At 50.4% G+C, this 18,855-nt stretch overlaps 1 protein-coding gene across 2 annotated transcripts in view; it reads left to right on the forward strand.

Moving 5' to 3' along the window:
• The first annotated feature begins 1,380 nt into the window (after positions 1 to 1,380).
• Positions 1,381 to 18,855, forward strand: part of LOC144948277 (uncharacterized) — a 29,113-nt gene continuing 11,638 nt past the window's right edge. Inside the window, exons 1-6 of one of the 2 annotated variants that reach the window (XM_078877708.1) lie at positions 1,381 to 1,495; positions 5,777 to 5,865; positions 6,545 to 6,661; positions 12,285 to 12,419; positions 14,058 to 14,260; positions 17,141 to 18,852. In XM_078877708.1, the coding sequence (XP_078733834.1) occupies positions 5,778 to 5,865; positions 6,545 to 6,661; positions 12,285 to 12,419; positions 14,058 to 14,260; positions 17,141 to 18,852 (2,255 nt within the window). In that variant the 5' untranslated portion in view covers positions 1,381 to 1,495; position 5,777. Of the gene's footprint in view, positions 1,536 to 5,776; positions 5,866 to 6,544; positions 6,662 to 12,284; positions 12,420 to 14,057; positions 14,261 to 17,140; positions 18,853 to 18,855 lie in introns of both variants that reach the window. The other variant, XM_078877707.1, reaches the window with a different exon arrangement.

Consider the following 18,855-nt stretch of genomic DNA (forward strand, 5'->3'; position numbering starts at 1 on the left):
AGTCACCCGCCCACTCATTCACTCACCCACTCATTCACTCACCTACTCACTCACCCTCTCACCCACTCATTCACTCACCCACTCACTCACCCACTCACACAGTCACCCACCCACTCACTCACCCACTCACTCACCCACTCACTCACCCACTCACTCACTCACTCACCCACCCACTTACTCACCCACTCACACAGTCACCCACCCACTCACTCACTCACCCACCCACTCACTCACTCACCCACTCACTCACCCACTCACACAGTCACCCACCCACTCACTCACCCACTCGCTCACCCACTCACACAGTCACCCACCCACTCACTCACCCACTCACACAGTCCCCCACCCACTCACTCACACACTCGCTCACCCACTCACACAGTCACCCACCCACTCACTCACCCACTCATTCACTCACCCACTAACTCACCCACTCACTCACCCACCCACTCATCCACCCACTCACCCACTCACCCACTCACTCACCCACTCAATCACCCACCCACTCACCTACTCACACAGTCACCCACCCACTCATTCACCCACCCACTCACTCACCCACTCATTCACTCACCCACTCACCCACTCACTCACCCACTCAATCACCCACTCACTTACCCACTCACTCACCCACTCACACAGTCACCCACCCACTCACTCACCCACTTATTCACTCACCCACTCACTCACCCACTCAATCACCCACTCACTCACCTAACCACTCACCCACTCACTCACCCACTCACTCACACACCTACCCCCTCACCCACTCACCCACTCACCCACCCACCCACCCACCCACTCACTCACCCACCCACTCAATCACCCACTCAATCACCCACTCACTCACTCACTCACTCACGCACTCACTCACCCACTCACTCACCCACCCACTCACCCACTCACTCACTCACCCACCCACTCACCCACTCACTCACTCACTCACCCACTCAATCACCAACTCACTCACCCACTCACCCACCCACCCACTCACTCACCCACTCACTCACTCACTCACTCACGCACTCACTCACCCACTCACTCACCCACCCACTCACCCACTCACTCACTCACCCACCCACTCACCCACTCACTCACTCACCCACTCAATCACCAACTCACTCACCCACTCACCCACCCACTCACTCACCCACTCAATCACCAACTCACTCACCCACTCACCCACCGACTCACTCACCCACTCAATCACCAACTCACTCACCCACTCGCTCACCCACTCACCCACTGAGGAGGAGGGGTGGGGTGATCAGGAGGAGTGGGAGGAGGGGGCGGAGGGGGGAGGGGCGAGGGGGAAAAGGGGGTGGAGGGGTGAGGGGGGGAGGAGGGGCGAGGGGGGGGGCGAGGGCGAGGAGTGACGAGGTGGAGTGCGTGGTGTATAAGGCGGTGTAAGAGTGAGCAGGGGCTGAGTTGGAGTCAAGCTCTGAGAGGTCAATTTGTGTCGTCGTGTGGAGCGAGCAAGGCAGCAGCGCACAGAGTAAGTAGAGAAATTGTGCAGAGTACAGAGAGAGTACTAGGTGAGTACAGTGGTTGAGTCAGTGGGCGAGTAAGTGGGTGAGTGAGTGAGTGGTTGAGTCAGTGGGTGAGTGAGTGGGTGAGTGAGTGAGTGGGTGAATGAGTGGGTGAGTGAGTGGGTGAGTGAGTGGGTGAATGAGTGAGTGGGTGAGTAAGTGCGTGAGTGGGTGAGTGAGTGAGTAGGTGACTGGGGGGTGAATGGGTGAGTGAGTTGGTGAGTGAGTGGATGGGTGAGTGAGTCAGTTAGTGGGTGAGTGAGTAGGTGAATGAGTGAGTGGGTGAGTGAGTGTGTGGGTGAGTGGGTGACTGGGTGGGTGAATGGATGGGTGAGTGAGTGTGTTAATGAGTGAATTGTTGAATCGGTGAGTGAGTGGGTGAGTGAGTGGGTGAGTGAGTCAGTTAGTGGGTGAGTGAGTAGGTGAATGAGTGAGTGGGTGAGTGAGTGTGTGGGTGAGTGGGTGACTGGGGGGTGAATGGGTGAGTGAGTTGGTGAGTGAGTGGATGGGTGAGTGAGTCAGTTAGTGGGTGAGTGAGTAGGTGAATGAGTGAGTGGGTGAGTGAGTGTGTGGGTGAGTGGGTAGGTGAGTGGGTAAGTGGGTGAGTGGGTGAATAAGTGGGTGAGTGCGTGGGTGAGTGGGTGAGTGAATGAGTGAGTGGGTGAGTGAGTGAGTGGGTGAGTGAGTGAGTGAGTGAGTGGGTGAGTGAGTTTGTGGGTGAGTGGGTGAGTGAGTGGGTGAGTGAGTGGGTGAGTGAGTGGGTGAATGAGTGGGTGAGTGGGTGAATGAGTGGGTGGGTGAGTGGGTGAATGGGTAAGTGAGTGAGTAGGTGAGGGAATGGGTGAGTGACTGAGTGGGTGAGAGAGTGGCTGAGTGAGTGGGTGAGTGAGTGGCTGAGTGTGTGTAAGTGCCTGCGTGAGTGGGTGGGTGAGTGGGTGAGTGGGTGAGTAAGTGGGTGAGCGAGTGGGTGAGTGAGTGGGTGAGTGAGTGGGTGAGTAAGTGGGTGAGTAAGTGGGTGAGTAAGTGAGTGAGTGAGTGGGTGAGTGAGTGAGTGAGTGGGTGAGTGAGTGGGTGAATGAGTGGGTGAGTGGGTGAATGAGTGGGTGGGTGAGTGGGTGCATGGGTAAGTGAGTGAGTAGGTGAGGGAGTGGGTGAGTGACTGAGTGGGTGAGTGAGTGGGTGAGTGAGTGGGTGAGTGAGTGAGTGAGTGGCTGAGTGTGTGTGTAAGTAGCTGCGTGAGTGGGTGGGTGAGTGGGTGAGTAAGTGGGTGAGCGAGTGGGTGAGTGAGTGGGTGAGTGAGTGGGTGAGTGAGTGGGTGAGTAAGTGGGTGAGTAAGTGAGTGAGTGAGTGAGTGGGTGAGAGGGTGAGTGAGTGTGTGAGTGGGTGAGTGAGTTGGTGAATGAGTGGGTGAGTGGTTGAATGGGTAAGTGAGTGAGGGAGTGGGTGAGTGACTGAGTGAGTGGGTGAGTGAGTGGGTGAGTGGGTGAGTGAGTGGGTGAGTGGGTGAGTGGGTGAGTAGCTGAGTGTGTGGGTAATTGGCTGCGTGAGTGGGTGAGTGAGTGGGTGAGTGGGCGAGTGGGTGAGTAAGTGAGTGAGTGGGTGAGTGAATAAGTGAGTGAGTGGGTAAGTGAGTGGGTGAGTGAGTGGGTGAGTGGGTGAGTTAGTGAGTGGGTGAGTGAGTGAGTGGGTGAGTGGGTTAGTGAGTGGGTGAGTGTGTGTGTGAGTGAGTGTGTAGGTGAGTGGGTGACTGGGTGGGTGAATGGATGGGTGAGTGAGTGTGTTAATGAGTGAATTGTTGAATCGGTGAGTGAGTGGGTGAGTGAGTGGGTGAGTGAGTCAGTTAGTGGGTGAGTGAGTAGGTGAATGAGTGAGTGGGTGAGTGAGTGTGTGGGTGAGTGGGTAGGTGAGTGGGTAAGTGGGTGAGTGGGTGAGTAAGTGGGTGAGTGCGTGGGTGAGTGGGTGAGTGAATGAGTGAGTGGGTGAGTGAGTGGGTGAGTGAGTGAGTGAGTGCGTGGGTGGGTGGGTGAGTGGGTGAGTGTGTTTGTGGGTAAGTGAGTGGGTGAGTGAGTGGGTGAGTGAGTGGGTGAGTGAGTGTGTGGGTGAGTGGGTAGGTGAGTGGGTAAGTGGGTGAGTGGGTGAGTAAGTGGGTGAGTGCGTGGGTGAGTGGGTGAGTGAATGAGTGAGTGGGTGAGTGAGTGGGTGAATGAGTGGGTGAGTGGGTGAATGAGTGGGTGGGTGAGTGGGTGAATGGGTAAGTCAGTGAGTAGGTGAGGGAGTGGGTGAGTGACTGAGTGGGTGAGAGAGTGGCTGAGTGAGTGGGTGAGTGAGTAGGTGAGTGAGTGGGTGAGTAAGTGGGTGAGTAAGTGAGTGAGTGAGTGAGTGAGTGGGTGAGAGGGTGAGTGAGTGTGTGAGTGGGTGAGTGAGTTGGTGAATGAGTGGGTGAGTGGTTGAATGGGTAAGTGAGTGAGGGAGTGGGTGAGTGACTGAGTGAGTGGGTGAGTGAGTGGGTGAGTGGGTGAGTGAGTGGGTGAGTGGGTGAGTGGGTGAGTAGCTGAGTGTGTGGGTAATTGGCTGCGTGAGTGGGTGAGTGAGTGGGTGAGTGGGCGAGTGGGTGAGTAAGTGAGTGAGTGGGTGAGTGAATGAGTGAGTGAGTGGGTAAGTGAGTGGGTGAGTGAGTGGGTGAGTGGGTGAGTTAGTGAGTGGGTGAGTGAGTTAGTGGGTGAGTGGGTTAGTGAGTGGGTGAGTGTGTGTGTGAGTGAGTGTGTAGGTGAGTGGGTGACTGGGTGGGTGAATGGATGGGTGAGTGAGTGTGTTAATGAGTGAATTGTTGAATCGGTGAGTGAGTGGGTGAGTGAGTGGGTGAGTGAGTCAGTTAGTGGGTGAGTGAGTAGGTGAATGAGTGAGTGGGTGAGTGAGTGTGTGGGTGAGTGGGTAGGTGAGTGGGTAAGTGGGTGAGTGGGTGAGTAAGTGGGTGAGTGCGTGGGTGAGTGGGTGAGTGAATGAGTGAGTGGGTGAGTGAGTGGGTGAGTGAGTGAGTGAGTGCGTGGGTGGGTGGGTGGGTGAGTGGGTGAGTGTGTTTGTGGGTGAGTGAGTGGGTGAGTGAGTGGGTGAGTGAGTGGGTGAGTGAGTGGGTGAATGAGTGGGTGAGTGGGTGAATGAGTGGGTGGGTGAGTGGGTGAATGGGTAAGTCAGTGAGTAGGTGAGGGAGTGGGTGAGTGACTGAGTGGGTGAGAGAGTGGCTGAGTGAGTGGGTGAGTGGCTGAGTGTGTGTGTAAGTGGCTGCGTGAGTGGGTGGGTGATTGGGTGAGTGGGTGAGTAAGTGGGTGAGCGAGTGGGTGAGTGAGTGGGTGAATGAGTGGGTGAGTAAGTGGGTGAGTAAGTGGGTGAGTAAGTGAGTGAGTGAGTGAGTGAGTGGGTGAGTGAGTGAGTGGGTGGGTGGGTGGGTGAGTGAGTGGGTGAATGAGTGGGTGAGTGGGTGAATGAGTGGGTGGGTGAGTGGGTGAGTGAGTGGGTGAGTGAGTGAGTGGCTGAGTGTGTGTGTAAGTGGCTGCGTGAGTGGGTGGGTGAGTAGGTGAGTAAGTGGGTGAGCGAGTGGGTGAGTGAGTGGGTGAGGGAGTGGGTGAGTGAGTGGGTGAGTAAGTGGGTGAGTAAGTGAGTGAGTGAGTGGGTGAGTGAGTGAGTGGGTGAGAGGGTGAGTGAGTGTGTGAGTGGGTGAGTGAGTTGGTGAATGAGTGGGTGAGTGGTTGAATGGGTAAGTGAGTGAGTGGGTGAGGGAGTGGGTGAGTGACTGAGTGAGTGGGTGAGTGAGTGGGTGAGTGGGTGAGTGAGTGGGTGAGTGAGTGAGTAGCTGAGTGTGTGGGTAAGTGGCTGCGTGAGTGGGTGAGTGAGTGGGTGAGTGGGCGAGTGGGTGAGTAAGTGGGTGAGTGGGTGAGTGAGTGGGTGAGTGGGTGAGTGAATGAGTGAGTGAGTGGGTGAGTGAGTGGGTGAGTGAGTGGGTGAGTGGGTGAGTGAGTGAGTGGGTGAGTGAGTGAGTGAGTGGGTGAGTGGGTTAGTGAGTGGGTGAGTGGGTGTGTGAGTGAGTGGGCGAGTGGGTGAGTGACTGAGTGGGTGAGTGAGTGAGTGGGTGAGTGACTGAGTGACTGAGTGGGTGAGTGGGTGAGTGAGTGGGTGAGTGACTGAGTGGGTGAGTGAGTGAGTGAGTTGGTGAGGAGGTGAGTGAGTGAGTGAGTGGACTCTTTTCCTGACAGGATGTTTCTGGGAGGGATCTCGGTGTTGCTGTTCGCGATGACGACGCTGCTGCTGCTACAAACCACCACCTCATTAAGACGAGGAGACAGTGAGTCCGTCACCATCATCACCATCATCATCATCACCATCATCACCACCATCATCACCACCACAACCACCATCATCACCACCACTATCATCACCACCATCACCATCATCACCACCATCACCACCATCACCATCATCACCACCATCATCATCACCATCATCATCACCACCGTCACCACCATCACCACCATCACCATCATCACCACCATCACCACCATCATCGCCATCACCACCATCACCATCATCACCACCATCATCACCACCATCATCATCATCATAATCACCACAACCACCACCATCAGCACCACCATCATCATATTCACCATCACCACTATCATCACCTCCGCCACCATCACTAACCCTATCACCACCATTACCACCACCATCACCGTCACCACCATCATCATTATCACCATCAACACCACCATCATAACCAACAACATCACCACCATCAACATCACCACCATCATCACCACCACCATCATCACCGTCACCACCATCACCATCATCACCACAACCACCACCATCAGCACCACTATCACCACCACCACTATCATCGGGTGATGGTGGAGGGGGGGGGGGTTGGTGGCCAGATGCTGCTTATGCCCCAACAGCACTTGCCCCCAGCAGCCGGCGAAGGCTACACGGGGGATCTTTGTCTTTGCCTCTCTCCCCACGAGGGTCGTGCGTGGGCCGCTGTGGGGAGTCGTTCGTGAGAGGCGTCACGTGCTCCTGCGACTTCGACTGCACCAAGTTCAAGCAGTGCTGCCGCGACTTCAGGAGCGTCTGCACCAAGGGTGAGAGAGAGACACACGGCGTCGTCGTCGTCGTCGTCATCATCGTCGTCGTCGTCATCATCGTCGTCGTCATCATCGTCACCATCATCATTGTCATCGCCATCATCGTCATCAACCGTCGTCGTCATCATCATCGTCATCGCCATTGTCATCATCATCATCGTCATCATCATCATCGTCGTCATCGCCATCATCGTCATCGCCATCATCGTCATCTACCGTCATCGTCATCATCGTCATCAACCGTCGTCGTCATCATCGTCATCATCATCATCGTCATCGCCATTATCGTCATCATCATCATCGTTATCATCATCGTCATCATCATCGTCATCAACCGTCGTCGTCATCATCGTCATCATCATCATCGTCATCATCATCGTCGTCATCATCATCGTCATCATCGTCATCATCATCGTCATCAACCGTCGTCAACATCAGCACCATCATCAGCAGCACCATCATAAGCGCCATCATCACCGTTATCATCAGCAACATCGTCATCATCATCATCACCATCATCATCACAATCATCATCATCATCACCATCATCATCATCACCATCATCATCAGCACCATCGTCGTCAGCATCATCATCATCACCATCATCATCACCATCACCAGCACCATCATCATCATTACCATCATCATCACTACCATCATCATCACTACCACCACCATCATCATCACTACCACCATCATCATCACTACCACCATCATCATCAATACCACCACCATCATCATCATCATCACTACCACCATCATCATCACTACCACAATCATCATCACACCCACCACCATCATCATCACTACCACCACCATCATCATCACTACCACCACCATCATCATCACTACCACCACCAACATCATCACTACCACCACCATCATCATCACTACTACCACCATCATCATCACTACCACAATCATCATCACACCCACCACCACCATCATCACACCCACCACCATCATCATCACTACCACCACCATCATCATCACTACCACCATCATCATCACTACCACCATCACTATCATCACTACCACCATCATCATCACTACCACCATCACTATCACTACCACCACCACCATCATCATCACTACCGCCATCACTATCACTACCACCAGAGGTGGGACAAAGTCATTGTTATGCAAGTCCAAGTCGAGTCGCAAGTCATCAAATTCATGACTCGAGTCTGACTCGAGTCCAAGTCACATGACTCGAGTCCACATCTCATAGGTGGGACAAAGTCATTGTTATGCAAGTCCAAGTCGAGTCGCAAGTCATCAAATTCATGACTCGAGTCTGACTCGAGTCCAAGTCACATGACTCGAGTCCACACCTCTGACTACCACCGCCACCATCATCACTACCACCACCACCATCATCATCACTACCACCACCATCATCATCACTACCACCACCATCATCATCACCACCACAACCACCACCATCATCACTACCACCATCATCATCATCGCCGTCACGCACCTAGGGGGGGGGGGTCAGACATTTGTGACGATGGGGGGGGTGAGACATGTGACGTCACATCAAAATGCGCAACTTTAAATAAATATAGACAACACGTTCTACTTAATTAAATATACTTTTTGATAAATGTTTTCTGCTACAACATCAGAGTGCAGCGCCACATTAAATACGCACAACAATGACAATAGTTTAAAGCGATTTGAAGCATGTTTAATATTTTTTTTGGGGGGGGGCAGAGCTTTGTGACGTTTTATTTTAGGGGGGGGTCTGACTTTTTGTGACGAAGAAAGGGGGGGTCAAAAATCGTCCAAAATCGCGTGACGTCATTTATGGACGGCCCCTTACAGAAGTTGCCCCCCACAGTCTGCTAGAGGCTACACGGGGGATCTTTGTCTGTGTATAGGCGCTGCTGCTACTCACCACTAACAACACTTGCCCCTGCAGCCCTGTTAGAGGCTACACGGGGGATCTTTATCTGTGTATAGGCGCTACTAACAGCACTTGCCCCTACAGCCCTACCAGAGGCTACACGGGGGATCGTTGTCTGTGTATAGGCGCTACTAACAGCACTTGCCCCTACTGCCCTGTTAGAGGCTATACGGGGGATCTTTGTCTGTGTATAGGCGCTGCTGCTACTCACCACTGACAGCACTTGCCCCTACAGCCCTGCTAGAGGCTTCACGGGGGATCTTTATCTGTGTATAGGCGCTTCTAACAGCACTTGCCCCAACATCCTGTTAGAGGCTACACGGGGGATCTTTGTCTGTGTATAGGCGCTACTAACAGCACTTGCCCCTACAGCCCTGCTAGAGGCTACACGGGGGATCTTTGTCTGTGTATAGGCGCTACTAACAACACTTGCCCCAGCAGTATGCTAGAGGCTACACGGGGGACCTTTGTCTGTGTATAGGCGCTGCTGCTACTCGCCACTAACAACACTTGCCCCTACAGCCCTGCCAGAGGCTACACGGGGGATCTTTGTCTGTGTATAGGCGCTACTAACAGAACTTGCCCCTACAGTCCTGCTAGAGGCTACACGGGGGAGCTTTCTCTGTGTATAGGCGCTACTAACAGCACTTGCCCCTATAGCCCTGTTAGAGGCTACACGGGGGGTCTTTGTCTGTGTATAGGTGCTACTAACAGCACTTGCCCCTACAGCCCTGTTAGAGGCTACACGGGGGAGCTTTGTCTGTGTATAGGCGCTGCTGCTACTCGCTACTAACAGCACTTGCCCCAACAGCCTGCTAGAGGCTACACGGGGGATCGTTGTCTGTGTATAGGCGCTACTAACAGCACTTGCCCCTACTGCCCTGTTAGAGGCTATACGGGGGATCTTTGTCTGTGTATAGGCGCTGCTGCTACTCACCACTGACAGCACTTGCCCCTACAGCCCTGCTAGAGGCTTCACGGGGGATCTTTGTGTATAGGCGCTACTAACAGCACTTGCCCCTGCAGCCCTGCTAGAGGCTACAGGGGGGATCTTTGTCTGTGTATAGGCGCTGCTGCTACTAACAGCACTTGCCCCTACAGCCCTGCTAGAGGCTACACGGGGGATCTTTGTCTGTGTATAGGCGCTACTAACAGCACTTGCCCCTACAGCCCTGCTAGAGGCGACACGGGGGATCTTTGTCTGTGTATAGGCGCTACTAACAACACTTGCCCCAGCAGTATGCTAGAGGCTACAGGGGGGATCTTTGTCTGTGTATAGGCGCTGCTGCTACTCACCACTAACAGCACTTGCCCCTACAGCCCTGCTAGAGGCTACACGGGGGTTCTTTGTCTGTGTATAGGTGCTACTAACAGCACTTGCCCCAACAGCCCTGTTAGAGGCTACACGGGGGGTCTTTGTGTATAGGTGCTACTAACAGCACTTGCCCCTACAGCCCTGCCAGAGGCTACACGGGGGATCTTTGTCTGTGTATAGGCGCTACTAACAGAACTTGCCCCTACAGCCCTGCTAGAGGCTACACGGGGGAGCTTTCTCTGTGTATAGGCGCTACTAACAGCACTTGCCCCTACAGCCCTGTTAGAGGCTACACGGGGGAGCTTTGTCTGTGTATAGGCGCTGCTGCTACTCGCTACTAACAGCACTTGCCCCAACAGCCTGCTAGAGGCTGCACGGGGGATCTTTATCTGTGTATAGGCGCTGCTGCTACTCGCTACTAACAGCACTTGCCCCAACAGCCTGCTAGAGGCTATACGGGGGATCTTTGTGTGTGTATAGGCGTTACTAACAGCACTTGCCCCTGCAGCCCTGCTAGAGGCTACACGGGGGATCTTTGTGTGTGTATAGGCGCTGCTGCTACTCACCACTAACAACACTTGCCTCTGCAGCCCTGCTAGAGGCTACAGGGGGGATCTTTGTCTGTGTATAGACGCTGCTGCTACTCGCTACTAACACTTGCCCCTACAGCCCTGCTAGAGGCTACACCAGGTATCTTTGTCTGTGTATAGGCGCTACTAACAACACTTGCCCTTACAGCCCTGCTAGAGGCTACACGGGGGATTTTGTTTGTGTATAGGCGCTACTAACAACACTTGCCCCTACAGCCCTGCTAGAGGCTACACGGGGGATCTTTGTCTGTGTATAGGCGCTACTAACAGCACTTGCCCCTACAGCCCTGCTAGAGGCGACACGGGGGATCTTTGTCTGTGTATAGGCGCTACTAACAACACTTGCCCCAGCAGTATGCTAGAGGCTACAGGGGGGATCTTTGTCTGTGTATAGGCGCTGCTGCTACTCACCACTAACAGCACTTGCCCCTACAGCCCTGCTAGAGGCTACACGGGGGTTCTTTGTCTGTGTATAGGTGCTACTAACAGCACTTGCCCCAACAGCCCTGTTAGAGGCTACACGGGGGGTCTTTGTGTATAGGTGCTACTAACAGCACTTGCCCCTACAGCCCTGCCAGAGGCTACACGGGGGATCTTTGTCTGTGTATAGGCGCTACTAACAGAACTTGCCCCTACAGCCCTGCTAGAGGCTACACGGGGGAGCTTTCTCTGTGTATAGGCGCTACTAACAGCACTTGCCCCTACAGCCCTGTTAGAGGCTACACGGGGGAGCTTTGTCTGTGTATAGGCGCTGCTGCTACTCGCTACTAACAGCACTTGCCCCAACAGCCTGCTAGAGGCTGCACGGGGGATCTTTATCTGTGTATAGGCGCTGCTGCTACTCGCTACTAACAGCACTTGCCCCAACAGCCTGCTAGAGGCTATACGGGGGATCTTTGTGTGTGTATAGGCGTTACTAACAGCACTTGCCCCTGCAGCCCTGCTAGAGGCTACACGGGGGATCTTTATCTGTATATAGGCGCTACTAACAGCACTTGCCCCTGCAGCCCTGCTAGAGGCTACACGGGGGATCTTTGTGTGTGTATAGGCGCTGCTGCTACTCACCACTAACAACACTTGCCTCTGCAGCCCTGCTAGAGGCTACAGGGGGGATCTTTGTCTGTGTATAGACGCTGCTGCTACTCGCTACTAACACTTGCCCCTACAGCCCTGCTAGAGGCTACACCAGGTATCTTTGTCTGTGTATAGCCGCTACTAACAACACTTGCCCTTACAGCCCTGCTTGAGGCTACACGGGGGATTTTGTCTGTGTATAGGCGCTACTAACAACACTTGCCCCTACAGCCCTGCTAGAGGCTACACGGGGGATCTTTGTCTGTGTATAGGGGCTACTAACAGCACTTGCCCCTACAGCCCTGCTAGAGGCCACACGGGGGATCTTTATCTGTATATAGGCGCTACTAACAGCACTTGCCCCTACAGCCCTGTTAGAGGCTACACGGGGGGTCTTTGTCTGTGTATAGGTGCTACTAACAGCACTTGCCCCTACAGCCCTGTTAGAGGCTACACGGGGGAGCTTTGTCTGTGTATAGGCGCTGCTAACAACACTTGCCCCTACAGCCCTGCTAGAGACTACACTGGGTATCTTTGTCTGTGTATAGGCGCTACTAACAACACTTGCCCCTACAGCCCTGCTAGAGGCTACACCGGGTATCTTTGTCTGTGTGTAGGTGCTGCAGCTACTCGCCACTAACAGCACTTGCCCCTGCAGCCCTGCTAGAGGCTACACGGGGGGGAGACTTTTTAACGATGTTGTGTGCGTGGTGGGGGCGCTGATCGCAGAGTCGTCGTGCCGAGGCCGCTGCGAGGAGCCGTTCCGCCGGGGCCGGCGGTGCCACTGCGACTCGACCTGCGTGGAGTTCGGGGAGTGCTGCCCGGACCACGCCGAGTTCTGCACCGATACGACGCCGGAGGATGGTGAGGAAGAGGGGGGGGGGGGGTAGTGGGTGAGGGGTGGTGTGTGAGGAAGGGGTGGTGGGGTGACAAGCAGTGTTGAGTCTATGGGCAGTGTTGAGTCGATTGGTGGCAGTGTTGAATCCATGGGTAATGTTGAGTCTATGATGTAGTGTTGAGTCGATGGTGCAGTGTTGAGTCGATGGTGCAGTGTTGAGTCTATGGGCAGTGTTGAGTCTATGGGGCAGAGTTGAGTCGATTGGTGGCAGTGTTGAATCCATGGGTAATGTTGAGTCTATGATGTAGTGTTGAGTCGATGGTGCAGTGTTGAGTCGATGGTGCAGTGTTGAGTCTATGGGCAGTGTTGAGTCTATGGGCATCGTTGAGTCTATGGGTCGCAGTGTTGAGTCTATGGGCAGTCTTCTTGGTTCTTGTAATTAATATAACAAATTAATTATTTTATTATGTTTTCTTTTTATTATTTTATTATTTCCCTTCTACGTGACTTTACCGAAAGAACCAAGAAGATGAATCCCTGCATTCACGAAAGCTTTAAATCGAAATTCTATGGGCACTATTGAGTCGACGGTGCAGTGTTGAGTCTGTGGGGGGTAGTATTGAGTCTATGGTGCAGTGTTGAGTCTATGGGTAGTGTTGAGTCTATGGGCAGTGTTGAGTCTATGGGCAGTGTTGAGTCTATGGGTAGTGTTGAGTCTATGGGTAGTGTTGAGTCTATGGGCAGTGTTGAGTCGATGGGTAGTGTTGAGTCTATGGTCAGTGTTGAGTCTATGGTCAGTGTTGAGTCTATGGGCAGTGTTGAGTCTATAGGTAGTGTTGAATCTATGGGTAGTGTTGAGTCGATGGGTGGCAGTGTTGAGTCGATGGGGGGCAGTGTTGAGTCTATGGGTGGTTGTGTTGAGTCTATTGGCAGTGTTGAGTCTATGGTGCAGTGTTGAGTCTGTGGGTAGTGTTGAGTCTATGTGCAGTGTTGAGTCTATGGAGTAGTGTTGAGTCTATGGGTAGTGTTGAGTCTGTGGGTAGTGTTGAGTCTATGGTGCAGTGTTGAGTCTGTGGGTAGTGTTGAATCTATGTGCAGTGTTGAGTCTATGGGCAGTGTTGATTCTATGGGCAGTGTTGAGTCTATGGGCAGTGTTGAGTCTATAGGTAGTGTTGAGTCTATGGTGCAGTGTTGAGTCTATGGGTGGCAGTGTTGAGTCGATGGGTGGCAGTGTTGAGTCTATGGGCAGTATTGAGTCTATGGTGCAGTGTTGAGTCGATTGGTGGCAGTGTTGAGTCTATGGGCAGTATTGAGTCTATGGTGCAGTGTTGAGTCTGTGGGCAGTGTTGAGTCTGTGGTGTAGTGTTGAGTCTATGGTGCAGTGTTGAGTCTATGGGCAATGTTGAGTATACGTGAGGTGTTGAGTCTATGGTGTAGTGTGGTGTCTATGGTGCAATGTTGAGTCTATGGGCGGTGTTGAGTCTATGGGTGGTGTTGAGTCTATGGTGCAATGTTGAGTCTATGGGCAGTGTTGAGTCTGTGGTGCAGTGTTGAGTCTATGGTGCTGTATTGAGTCCATTGTGCAGTGTTGAGTCTATGTACAATGCAGCTGCCTCAGTACACACATGCACGCCTTCACCCCCACTTGATGTCCCTCTGCCCAGACTACGACTACTCAGAGGTGTCCCCCGCAGAGAGCCACTCCGTGGAGCTTGCTCAGGCCCCTACCCAGGCCTCACCTTTGGAGGAGAATGTGGAGAAGGGCCAGCAAGGTGATCAACCTCCTCCACAGAAGAAGATCCCGGCTGGGAGGACCAATAAGGAGCAGCAAGCCGTAGAACCCGGAGGCCCCATCAAACCCGATAAGGTGCGGCGAGTCTCAATGCTCGTTAGGAATCGGGGGGGGGGAGATTGTTGAATGCTGGACTGTGATTGGCCACATTAAGTTGCAACGATTTCATTATTTACCAGTTAAGAGGCCAACTTAGCGATCAGCTTTTGTTCGTTTAACATGTAGGTTCTTCGATTGAAAGCTTTCGTGACTGCAGGGATTCATCTTCTTGGTTCTTTCGGTAAAGTCACGTAGAAGGGAAATAATACAAAAATACAAATATCTTTATTTTATTACATTATATTATTATATTATTTTATTATGTTTTATTTGCATTATTTTATTATTTCCCTTCTACGTGACTTTACCGAAAGAACCAAGAAGACGTAGGTTCTTGTTCAGAGGCGACCTGGCCACGCGCGATAGTTCATCGATAGTGTCTGATGTCATCATCATCGTCGTCGTCACCAAAACCACGTGGGAGTTTATAGCAGCAGCAGCAGCAGCAGCTAAATAATAACTAAAGAAACCATAACTGCTGGCTCTGCCGGGAGAAGGCGGTACAGCAGAGGGTGTGAACTAATCTCCATCTTCTTAGTTTTTTTCGGTAAAGTCACGTAGGTAAAAAATTAAAATGAATATTAATAAAAGTAAAATAAAAATAAAATAAAAATCACGACGTTTCGGAGGCAACACAAGCTTTACATCAGCCGCACCTTAACAACTCTTGGAACTAAATTTCGATTTAAAGCTTTCGTGACTGCAGGGATTCATCTTCTTGGTTCTTTCGGTAAAGTCACGTAGAAGGAAAGTAATAAAATAATAAAAATAAAACATAATAAAATAATTCTCACGACGTTTCGGCCACAACGCATTTGCCGAAACTTCGTGAGAATTATTTGATTATCTTTTATTTTTATTATTTTATTACTTCCCTTCTACGTGACTTTACCGAAAGAACCAAGAAGATGAACTCTTGGAACCTCCAAGTTCAACCAGTCTACACAACAAAGGCTCATTCCTAGCAGCGTGCTTCAGCCGCACCGAACCTCACAATATTAATATCCAGGTGCCTACCTTGGCTCCTCCCACCCTTAACCAGTATATATACAAGGACTGTTTTCTTGGGATTTCTCTTACTTGATACAGCTGTCGTGCTGTGACGGTTCCACCTGAAGACGGAAGCGTGTGTTGCCTCCGAAACGTCGTGATTTTTATTATTTTATTTTTATTTTACTTTTATTAAATAACATTTTTACCTACGTGACTTTACCGAAAAAACCTAAGAATATGAATCCTTGCAGTCACGAAAGCTTCAAATCTATAATTAATCTCCATCTATCATAGGGACCTTATTGCCAGTCACAAAACGTATGACTTGTAAGAATATATTTTAGCCTTTTCTGGCAATAAAACAGGTGTTAAGATGTTAAAACACCAGATAGATACCTTTTTCAAGGAATCAAGTCTGCATTAAACACACGTACTTGTGCTTAACATGCAAACAAACACACTCTGATCATATATGCAGCATTGTCTTTGAAACTGATTTTCCTACTTTATAGCCTAGTCACACTGCTTGTGTTAGTAGACCAGAGAAAATTGCCAAAAGGCCCCCAGTACAAATACAATACATGCATCAGAGCATTTATAGCTTGTGGTGAGCAGCTACATCATGGGACCTTTTGCCAGTATCAAAGTATGAAAAGAATCGGTTTTACCCTCTTCTTATATTGATACCTTTATAAAGTAATTAAGTCTACATTAATCTAGATCTGAAGTTTTCGTGACCGTCCAAGTTGACATTAACCACACATACGTGTGGTGAATATGTAGACAAACACACTCTGATAATGAATATATGCAGCATTGTCTTTGAAACTGATTGCCATAAACCAGAGCCAGCCTTCCGTATGGACCAGTCCCACTACCAGCAGTGTTAGTAGACCACAGAACAACATCAAAAGGTGAACAGCACAAAGACAATGCACGCATCAGAGCATTTATAGTTTGTGGTGAGCAGCGATATCACGAGACCTTTCCCCTGGTATCGAATTATGAAAAATAAGAATAGGTTTTATCCTTCGACTTAAAGCTTTCGTGACTGCAGGGATTCATCTTCTTGGTTCTTTCGGTAAAGTCATAATTATGTTTTATTTTTAATATTTTATTATTTCCATTCTACGTGACTTTACCGAAAGAACCAAAGAAGAGGTTTTACCCTATTCTTATTTTTTACACTTTGAGACTGGCAAAAAAAGGTCCAATGATATAGCAAAAGGGTCCCATGAGGAGGGAAGAATTGTGGCCGGGAGGACCCAGGGTTTAGGTTCATTCTGCATTTTGGATTGTGCCAATTTTTGAGGTGAAAAAGCAATCTGCAAGTGGCTCATGATGATGACACTGGTCGAAAGAAAAATCTGGCCTGGACCTTTGCAGCTGTTTAAGACTAATTTTAGGGCGCTGATTCCAAATCTGATCTCAGATTTGCTCTATCACATCTCACTTTTATACTATCGGCATACCCCATTTTCATTGATTTTACCCGAAATTAACTCTGTCACTTATGATTGCAAGTTGTTGCGAGTCAGTGACTGCTTTAGTGTTAAAATATGGTGCTGTATTTTTAGGATAGTGTGTTTATAATATCATTTTATGTAAATATCCACATTTACATTTTTCTTCTGCAGTTTTTATTGAAAATGCAATATTTGATATCTCAATAACCTGATGTGATAGACAAAAACTGATGCCAAATTTGAAATCAGCACCCCAAAATTACCTTAAACCCGTTGGAATACCTTATGCCAGAAAAAGTGTGTTGACCATTGCGATGATGGAGTTTACCTAAATGAGTCACAAGACAGGTTCAAGATATTGCTTGCCCACTGATTGTTGTTGTTATTGTTGTTGCAGAGTGGTAAAGAAACTCTCCCTCTGAAGCTACCGCTGGCTCCCATTGCCCCATCCCTACCTGCTCTGACTCCTGAACCTACAATTCACACCACGCAGGAACCACTGACTGTCACGGTCCCTCTTGAAACTCCAAATCCGAGCACTCAAGAATCACTTACCAACTATACCGTTCTTACCACCACTCCAAATCCGAGCACTCAAGAAGCACTTACCAACTATACAGTTCTTACCACCACTCCAAATCCGAGCACTCAAGAATCACTTACCAACTATACCGTTCTTACCACCACTCCAAATCCGAGCACTCAAGAATCACTTACCAACTATACCGTTCTTACCACAACTCCAAATCCGAGCACTCAAGAATCACTTACCAACTACACCGTTCTTACCACCACTCAAAATCCCACCACTCAAGAACCACTTTCCAACTATACCGTTCTTACCACAACATCAAATCCCACCACTCAAGAATCACTTTCCAACTACACCGTGCCTACCACCACTCCAAATCCCACTACTCAAGAATCACTTACCAACTACACCGTTCTTACCACCACTCCAAATCCCACCACTCAAGAACCACTTTCCAACTATACCGTTCTTACCACAACATCAAATCCCACCACTCAAGAATCACTTACCAACTACACCGTTCTTACCACAACTCCAAATCCCACCACTCAAGAATCACTTACCAACTACACCATGCTTACCACCAGTCCAAATCCCACCACTCAAGAATCACTTACCAACTACACCGTGCTTACCACCACTCCAAATCCCACCACCCAAGAATCACTTACCAACTACACCGTTCTTACCACAACTCCAAATCCCACCACTCAAGAATCACTTACCAACTACACCGTTCTTACCACAACATCAAATCCCACCACCCAAGAATCACTTACCAACTACACCGTTCTTACCACAACTCCAAATCCCACCACTCAAGAATCACTTGCCAACTACACCGTTCTTACCACAACATCAAATCCGAGCACTCAAGAATCACTTACCAACTATACCGTTCTTACCACAACTCCAAATCCCACCACTCAAGAACTACTTACCAACTATACCGTTCTTACCACAACTCCAAATCCGAGCACTCAAGAATCATTTACCTACTACACCATCCTTACCACAACATCAAATCCCACCACTCAAGAACCACTTTCCAACTACACCAGACTTACCACAAATCCAAATCCCACCACTCAAGAGCCGCTTACCAACTTTCCCGTTCTTACCACAACTCCAAATCCCACCACTCAAGAACCACTTACCAATACAATGCCTACCACATCTCCAAATTCCACCACTCAAGAACCACTTACCAATACAATGCCTACCACATCTCCAAATCCCACCACTCAAGAACCACTTACCAATACAATGCCTACCACAACTCCAAATCCCACCACTCAAGAACCGCTTACCAATACAATGCCTACCACAACTCCAAATCCCACCACTCAAGAATCACTTACCAATACAATGCCTACCACAACTCCAAATCCCACCACTCAAGAACCGCTTACCAATACAATACCTACCACAACTCCAAATCCCACCACTCAAGAATCACTTACCAATACAATGCCTACCACAACTCCAAATCCCACCACTCAAGAACCGCTTACCAAACCCTCCACCTTCTTGTCCACTTCCCTCGTGGCCTCCACCACCACGTGGCCTGCTGAGAGGTA

This window comes from Lampetra fluviatilis, chromosome 48, assembly GCF_964198595.1.
Source record: "Lampetra fluviatilis chromosome 48, kcLamFluv1.1, whole genome shotgun sequence".
Lineage (NCBI taxonomy): Eukaryota > Metazoa > Chordata > Hyperoartia > Petromyzontiformes > Petromyzontidae > Lampetra > Lampetra fluviatilis.